This window comes from Neophocaena asiaeorientalis, unplaced genomic scaffold (assembly GCF_003031525.2).
Source record: "Neophocaena asiaeorientalis asiaeorientalis breed wild unplaced genomic scaffold, Neophocaena_asiaeorientalis_V1.1 scaffold476, whole genome shotgun sequence".
Taxonomy (NCBI): Eukaryota; Metazoa; Chordata; class Mammalia; order Artiodactyla; family Phocoenidae; genus Neophocaena; species Neophocaena asiaeorientalis.
The window spans coordinates 5,483,516-5,491,116 of record NW_020172178.1 but is presented as its reverse complement, the minus strand read 5'-3'; the positions used below and the strand labels follow the sequence as shown (position 1 = coordinate 5,491,116).

Here is a 7,601-nt window from a genome sequence, read left to right as displayed (position 1 = left end):
AGGTCTCCCCCAAAAAAAAAAAAAAAAAAAAAAAAAATCAACAATGCAAGAATAAATTTCTCTGGTTGAAAAACAACTCTGCAGACTTGTCAAACAGACCTCGTGGTTTGCTGCCACCGAAGTGGCCACCAGCCCTACCTGCCCCCACCTGTGAAAAAAAAAAAAAAAAAAAATCGAAAAACCAAACCAAACCACCAGGGAAAAGAAAGGTGGGGGGGTGGGGAGAGAAATTAAATAAATAAATAAAAAGGAAGAAACTTGAGCCTCAGAGATGAATATTTGTCAAGAGAGTTGACGTAAGTCTCATTTGCATAATGACTTTGTACTTCTGCATTAATAAAATTTGCATATGAAGCCATGTTAATTACTCCTGATCATGCTTTTTGCATTCATGCATAGTAATTTTCTCCGACTTGTGAGAATTAATGTCTTGGCATGGGGGGAGGGGGCGCAGGGACTGTCAGGTTTCCTTGCCAGTGGCCCTCACTCACATGCACTCGCTCCCTGTCTGTCTCCCTCCTTGATCTATGACTCATTTTTGCACCATCAGTAGGAGTTCTTGGCTTATAAAATGTATCCATTGAAAGGCATCAGTAGGGAGAAAAATATACATCTCCTACACAGTGTATTCTAGAACTTCTCTTGCTAGCTAGGAATCTGTAACCCTCCCATGTGGGAGGGGACACCGAGGATGCAGCGTTGGGAAAGGCTCGCCTTCCCCTCGAAACCAGGCTGGGGCTTTTCCAGGGAGTTTTTTGTGTCTGCATCAGTCGGTGTGGGCGTGTTTGCTGGGTAGTGCGCATGTGTGCAGAGTGAGGCAGGACCATCTGCAGGGCCCCTCTAGAAGGGAGATGGGTGGTTACAGACTCCCGCAGAATGGAGGCATTCAAAAATCACCCGGATTTGGAGCTTAGGAAATATTTTAGGGGTCTTAATTTTGGTCATTTTGTACCTTTCTGTATGGATTGCATAGAGCTAGAGTCTCAGCCCTCTGAGCCTTGTGGTGTTGGACACCCAGCCTCAGTTTCCTTGTCTGTGAGAGGAGGGTCCTAATAGCTATCTGACGGGAAGGCTGCTGGGCTTCAATGAGATGACATATGTAGCCATTGTTTATTTCTTTTTCCTTTAGCCAAAGTGAACTTCCATGATAAGGAATCGAGCCAGCCGGGATTTTATCTTTAAGCCACCTGGATCCCACGTAAGGCTGAGGTGGCGTCTTGGCGTCCCTCTGCCACATACCTCGGTACACGTGTGTCTGTTCCAGTTCCAGAGGGGAGCCGGCCTAGATCTCAAAAGAAAGTGCCTTTTTAAAGGAGTGCCTTTCAGGGCTTTGTGGGGACGGGTGGTGGTGGCCTTTGCTGCCATGCTGTGGGGAGGACCCATAGGGAGTTAGAGAAAGTTCCGGAATGGAAAATAAATGAAGGATAGTGACGATTATTGGGTGTTTACTAGAAGCCTGGCTCTGGCCAGGCGTGTCCTGACCTTCCTTTAAAGGCGAGGCTCTGAGACAGTGACTCAAACCGGGTCATGCGGCCAGGAGATGGCAGAGGAGGAGACGGACGTGGGCCTCTCTCCGAGGCAGTGCAGCCTCTGTGCTCTGGGCTTCCCCCGCCTGTGCTTAGGTGCACAGTCTCATCACAGATTCCCTGGCAGCCACCCCCAGGGCTGGGAGGTGGCCTGCGACAGGTGCTGCAGCCAGAGACAGTCTTCACGTTGGGCTTTAAAAAAAATTGAGATAAGAGTCACATCATGTAAAATTCACCAGTTTAAGGTGCGCAGTCAGTGGTTTTGAGTATGTTCACCGTGTTGTGTAGCTGTCACACTGACACCAGAGCATTTCCATCATCCCCCCCAAAGAAACCCTCTACCCTTTAGCCCTTACTCCCCCGGCCCCCCTCCCCGGCCCCTGGCGGCCACTTCTCTGCTTTCCGTCTCAGTCTCAGTCTCCGTGGATGTGCTCTTCCGGACACTTCCTGTCCTCGTACAATAGGCGGCTCCTGGCGTCACCTTGGGCTTTTGCAGCTTCAGGAGAGTGTTTTTGGAGTTCCACCTTTGGGCAGGATTCCGGTTTAAGCTGCTCCGGCTGGCATGAGGGGACCTCCCCCAGGGCAGAGGTTCCCTCTGAGAGCACCCTGAGGGTCCTCCGTGGGCAGCTTACGATTGGAAGCCCCTGACCCTTGCTTCCCTCTCCCCTGCGTCCACTGAGCCAGTCCCTGGAGCAGGTGGGCTTCATGGAGGCCAGAAGTCTAATGAGGCCACTCAGAAGCCCCTCCAGGGGGCGGCCCAGCCCCCCAGCCCTACCTGAGTTGGAGGATGACGTTTTGCCTTTACAGACTCTGGCCCTAACTCAGCCCGACCTTTCCAGAAGGAGAGGGGTGCGGCCAGACACGCCCTTTGGTCCTTCCTCCCAAGCATGGACACACAAGTTCTGCACCCTTCCTACCTGGGACAGCAGTTAACCTGGGCATCCTGCTGGTTTTCTCAGCCATGGTAAATGGTGGTGGCTGTGCTGTGGCCTCACCCAGAACCTGGGGGCCCGGAGTTGTTTTTTGTAACCTCCAGCGGCCCGACTCAGCCCAAGGACCCTCAGGCTCCCTCCCACCCTTCCTCTCAAGATTCTGGGGTTCCCTGGTTACTCCACCCCAGCTGCAGCCCCAGGCGGAGGCAGGGCACATCCAGGCTTTGGAGACACACTGGATTCGAGTCCAGACCTCCCCGAGCCTCAGTTTCCCCCCTGTGGAATGGGGGGTGGTCTTCCCTGCCGAGTGAGGTGTTTGAGGTGAAGTGAGCCCAGCTCCTTGTGGTAGGGACCCAGCACAAAGCTGCTGTCACAGTTACGATGACCCGGAGCTTTCCATGGTGTGAAGTGGGGCTGGCGTGGTTGACAAGGACGGACATGCTGTGTCCACTGCTGGGGAGTTTCAGGCAAGGACCAGCCAGAGCAGGCTTCCGGGAGGAGGTGGCTGACATTGGTCTCAGGTGCTGACCTTTCTTGAGGGCCTGCACCAAATCTGGGACTCGGCCTTGCGCTCAGTGTCTGTGGCTGGAACAGCTCATGAGGTCTTGGCCACACCTTCCAGGGCTGTGTCATGGGCACAGAAATGGCCTGGGCCCTGAGCCTAGCCTAGCACAAGGTCTTCATTGGCCCAGAGGGGCCAGGTGCTGGTGGTGGTGTTAGTGTTGGCCTCTTGGCAGGACATGTGCAAGTGGTCCTCAAATGCTCTAATGCCCCCGGTCCTGCATAATACCTGCTTTGGAGAGACAGGGGGCACAGAGAAAGAGCCCTGCTTCTGGAGCCAGGCAGCCAGCCGGGGTTTTGGTGGGGCTGTCTGCTGCTGTCTGCAGTTTTCTGCAGTCACGTCGTCAGTTTCCTGGTCTGTGCAGTGGGTCTGCTGAGCCCTGCCCCCAAGGGCATGCCGGGAAGCTCACTCACGATCAAGATTGATAGGCTGCTGGCTCACGGTGGGCTTGCAGGGCCCTGTGGCTCTTCCGGATGGGGTACTCCCTCATGGGGGCCGTAGAGTGGGCAGATCCCCGTCCCTGTAGACCTGTGCGGGGCACTGACAGCCTGGGGGTGCGGGGTGGCATCCCTGGCAGGGCCGGCCCGGGGCCCAGCTGCCCGTCATCTTCTTGATGTTTTCCTTTTGTCTGATGCCTCTCCGCTCAATTATTTACCCAGGGAATTTGGGCTTCTTCACTTGTGGTTTTGGCAAGGGCTTCACACAAATGTTTTGCCCTGGTGGTCTCTTAGCCATTTAAGATAAACGGCCAAATCAAATGCAGGCCTTGCCGGGGAGCCCGGGCGAGCTGTAGGGCTGGTGGAGACAGGCAGGTCCCTGGCCCTGCGCTGTGGCTGTCAGACCCGGGGAGGTGTGAAGAGGGGTGCTGGGCGGTGCCGGGGCTTTCTCGGGGAGGAGGTTCAGAGCCGTCCCACAGGCCCTGGGGCTTGGGTGCTGCGTGTAGGTGTTGGTTGCTGAGGACTGTGGGCCGGAGGGGGCACCGGCTGGCGGTCCTCTGGGCTGGAGGCTCATCCAGTGCCCAGGCGCTGGGAGGTGGCCTGGAGGTGTCCGAGGCCTGCACCAGCAGCCCGTCCTGATGGAGCGGACAGCGGTGGCCTGGAACTTACTGGGTCTTCCAGAGGGGGGTGGCCCAGATTTGGGGAAACAGATCCCCAAATGGAGTCTGCTCCAGAACACTCCAGAAGTCCCTACCTGGGGAGACCTTCCTGGGATCAGGGGCCCCCAACAGCTCCTATCTGCCCCAGCCCCGGCATTAGGCCTCCCTGGGATGGAAGTCTGGTCCCAAGACAGCCCAACCTGGCAGCTGAGGACGTAGGTGCCCCTCAGGCCCCACCCGCTTCCCTGCCCCCTGCCCCCACCCGAGTCCCAGCTGCATCCCCCTTCTCCACCCCCGCCAAGCCCCCCACAGGGGCTGGCACCCTGAGCCTCCCACCCTGGAAGGGCAGCCTGCAGCCCTCTGCCCCGGGCCCCGTTCCACACCCTGAAGCCCTTGCCCAGTCCAGGGTCCGACTGACCAGCCTTTTCTATTGTTTTCTCTCCAGGGCCGTGCAGGCCTGCCCAGCTGCCAGCGATGGCCCCCATAGCTGCTTCCTCCTCCCACCCTCACACATCTGTGATTACTTCACCTCTTCGTGCCCTGGGCGCTCTACCGCCCTGCTTCCCCCTGCCGTGCTGCAGCGCGCGCCCTGTCTCGGGTGACGGGACTCAGGGTGAGGGTCAGACGGAGGCTCCCTTTGGATGCCAGTGTCAGTTGTCAGGTAACCGACGGCCGCGGTGGGGGTGGGCTCCCGGGGATGGCGGGTGTGCCCTGGGCAGGGCTGGCGGCTGCCTCTCCCAGGTGGGCTGGGGCAAGGTGGGGACCCAGGGGAGACGTGCAACTTGCACCCCAGAAGGCACTTTTGGGGAGGTGCCGGGGAAATGGCGAAGGATGTCAGCAGAGCTGTACCCGGGTGCCCTGGTCCCCATTGGTCAGGAGATACCCCCGTGCCTCCACCCATTCTGAGGTCTCACTCCCAGAACGCCTTCCCCCAGCCTCCAAATTTCATCTCTTTGGGCTGTTTAGCTAAAGTTTAATTGGATAACGCTTAACATCTGAGGTTTTCTTCTGCCCTCGCCACTTCCCCCCCCCCTCCCCAACCCCTCCGGGTCGGCGTGGCTGCCCTTTATACAGATGGGCAGACAACGCAGTGTGGCGACCCGACCTGCTCTCTGTTACATCCCTTCTCCCTCCCCAAGCAAAACCCAAACTCCTGCTCTGGCCTGGGGTCCCTGGAATTTGCAGGCAGGAACCTCTCATTCCAGCCTCTCCTGACCAGTATCTTTGCGGAGCCTGATGCAAAAAGCACTGAGGCCACGGGAGCCGGGATGCCGACACAGACACCGGTGGTGGCGAATGTCCTGCAGGGGCCGGGAAAGGAGAAGGGTGGGTGCCGAGCCGGGGCGGATTCTTTGTGTCCCTGCTTTCTCACCGGGTATGTTGCAGGCTTCCTCTTGACTCGAGTGGTAAAAGGAAAACTGTTTATTGGGCAGGTTTTGCTTTTAATTGAAGCTGTCCCAAGGGATGGTCCCTGTTAGAGCCACAGCTCTGCAGAGGGCCACAGGTGGCCCAGCTCCAGGGTCAAGAGCTCCCCGGGCCTTCCTGCTGGTGGGGTGGCCTGCAGCCTTCAGCACCCCTTGCTGTGACAGATCGTGACATCATAGGTACTGGGCTTGTGTCTTGGACGCACAAAGCAAAGACTGAATCACCTGGGAAGGAGTCCGCACAGCTTACAAAGAAGCCGGCTCCCTGCCCCGGGCTGCCTGGGTGCCCACGGAGATTGGGGCTCCGGTCCCAGCTCCGCAGGTCTGTGCTGTGATCCCTGCTTGCTGAGTGTGGGATGCCTACTCCGTCTGGGTGGCTGCCCTGCTCTAATGGCTTCCTGTAATCAGTGCTGCAGCCCTGCAACCACTCGGGGGGCCGTACTGTCAAAGATCAGCCTGAGCGTTCATGACTGGACTTGGTTAAGTTCTGTGGTGCGGGAACACGCTCTCCCTGGCAGTGGAGTGCCTGGGGCTTTGCTTAACTTTCCACTTTGCTTAACTTCTGGCTCTGCTTAGAAGCTGTGGTGCCGAGCAGGAGCTGTTACACCCCTGTTTTACAGATGGGGAAACAGAGGCTTGGGGAGGGTGAGGGGCCGGGCCCAGGTTGCAGAACTGGGATTTGTGGTCAGGGTGCCTCCCGAAAAGGCCACCCCCCTTCCCGCTGAGCCCCATGCCTCTGCCTACATCCTGGGGATGTTCTCACCCAGTCACTCTCTCAGCCACAGTGCCACCCGCTTCCTCGTAGGGCCCGTGAATTGAGGGCCGACTGTGTGCTGCTTTGTGCTAGGCATTTTGTGTGAGTTCTTGGATTTAATGCTCACAGCCACCTTAGGAGGTGGGTTTACTGTCCCCACTGTACAAACGAGAAAATGAGGCTCACCTTCATTTGTTCACTCACTCATTCATTCATTCATTTTTTTTTTGGCCGCACTGCGCGTCTTGTGGGATCTTAGTTTCCCGACCAGGGATCGAACCTTGGCCCCCAGCACTGGACTTGTGGAGTCCTAACCACTGGACCGCCGGGGAACCCCCCGTTCATTCATTCTTGTGCAGACCACAGGGCGGTCCATCATGGCAGGTCCCAGCCCTCCTGCAGCTTGCAGTCTGCTGGGCCGGGTGGTGGAGTGGGAATGGGGACCTGTAGGGAGGGGGTGGAAGGGCAGAGGTGGGGTTTGAGCCTGGGTCACTCATCCCGCACCTGCTTCACCTTTGGCGTTGGCTCACCTGGCTTAGAGCCTTCTTCGATTTTAGAATTTGATGCCGTGAGGGCTCAGGGCCCGTGAACAGCCCCTATGCTTACTGGCAGTGCTGGGGAGGGGAGTGAGGTGGGGCTGTGTCTGTTCCTGGGGTCCCCGGGACCTCTCCTCCTGACCTGCTAAGGGGCCGACCCTCAGCTTCCGACGCTCTACCCTGATCGCCGGCACTGATCTTTCATCGATGGGTCTGCGGTAATTAGCCTGCTCCAGGTTGTGCCATCGTCTATTCAGATCGGTTTCAGTACCTGAAAATATACTATTCCAGTGGTTTTGGTCCCTTTGTGGCCTCTGTCCCTGGCACTGGGCTGTTTGCTAAAGTGTTTTTAGTGCCTGTTTAATTAGTAGTTTGAATGGAGCCATTAAATTCCCAGTAACCCGTTAGGAAGAAGCGGTCCTCTGTAAAGATGGAAAGGGGCCGCCGACCTTACTTTGTTCTGTCCCTTTTCAGATCAGGATACACTGAACCTATCTCTTCAAATTAATATGGAAAACCCTGATGTAACTGTGTTTCACACAGGTTAATTGCATGCCTGTGAATGCATTTGAGGTTATTTATAGAAGGATGTGATATTATGGGGAAGAAAACCACGCAGGTATGTGTGTTTGTGTACCTTTCGGGCTGGCGGCATCCCAAACAGCCCCGCCTCCCAGGACCTCAACCCCAGATCTCCTTCTGATGGTCACAGTGGGAAGGAGGGGTCCCCTTTGCTTTTTTTTTTTTTTTTTTTTTTTGTACGCGGGGCCC

The 7,601-nt window shown here is 56.7% G+C and overlaps 1 protein-coding gene across 1 annotated transcript in view; it reads left to right on the top strand.

Annotated features, from left to right (window-relative positions):
- Nucleotides 1-7,601, top strand: part of BCL11B (BCL11 transcription factor B) — a 78,212-nt gene that overhangs the window by 21,926 nt on the left and 48,685 nt on the right. Inside the window, exon 2 of the mRNA XM_024757961.1 lies at nt 4,562-4,777. Coding sequence (XP_024613729.1) covers nt 4,562-4,777 — 216 coding nt within the window. The remainder of the gene's footprint in view (nt 1-4,561; nt 4,778-7,601) is intronic.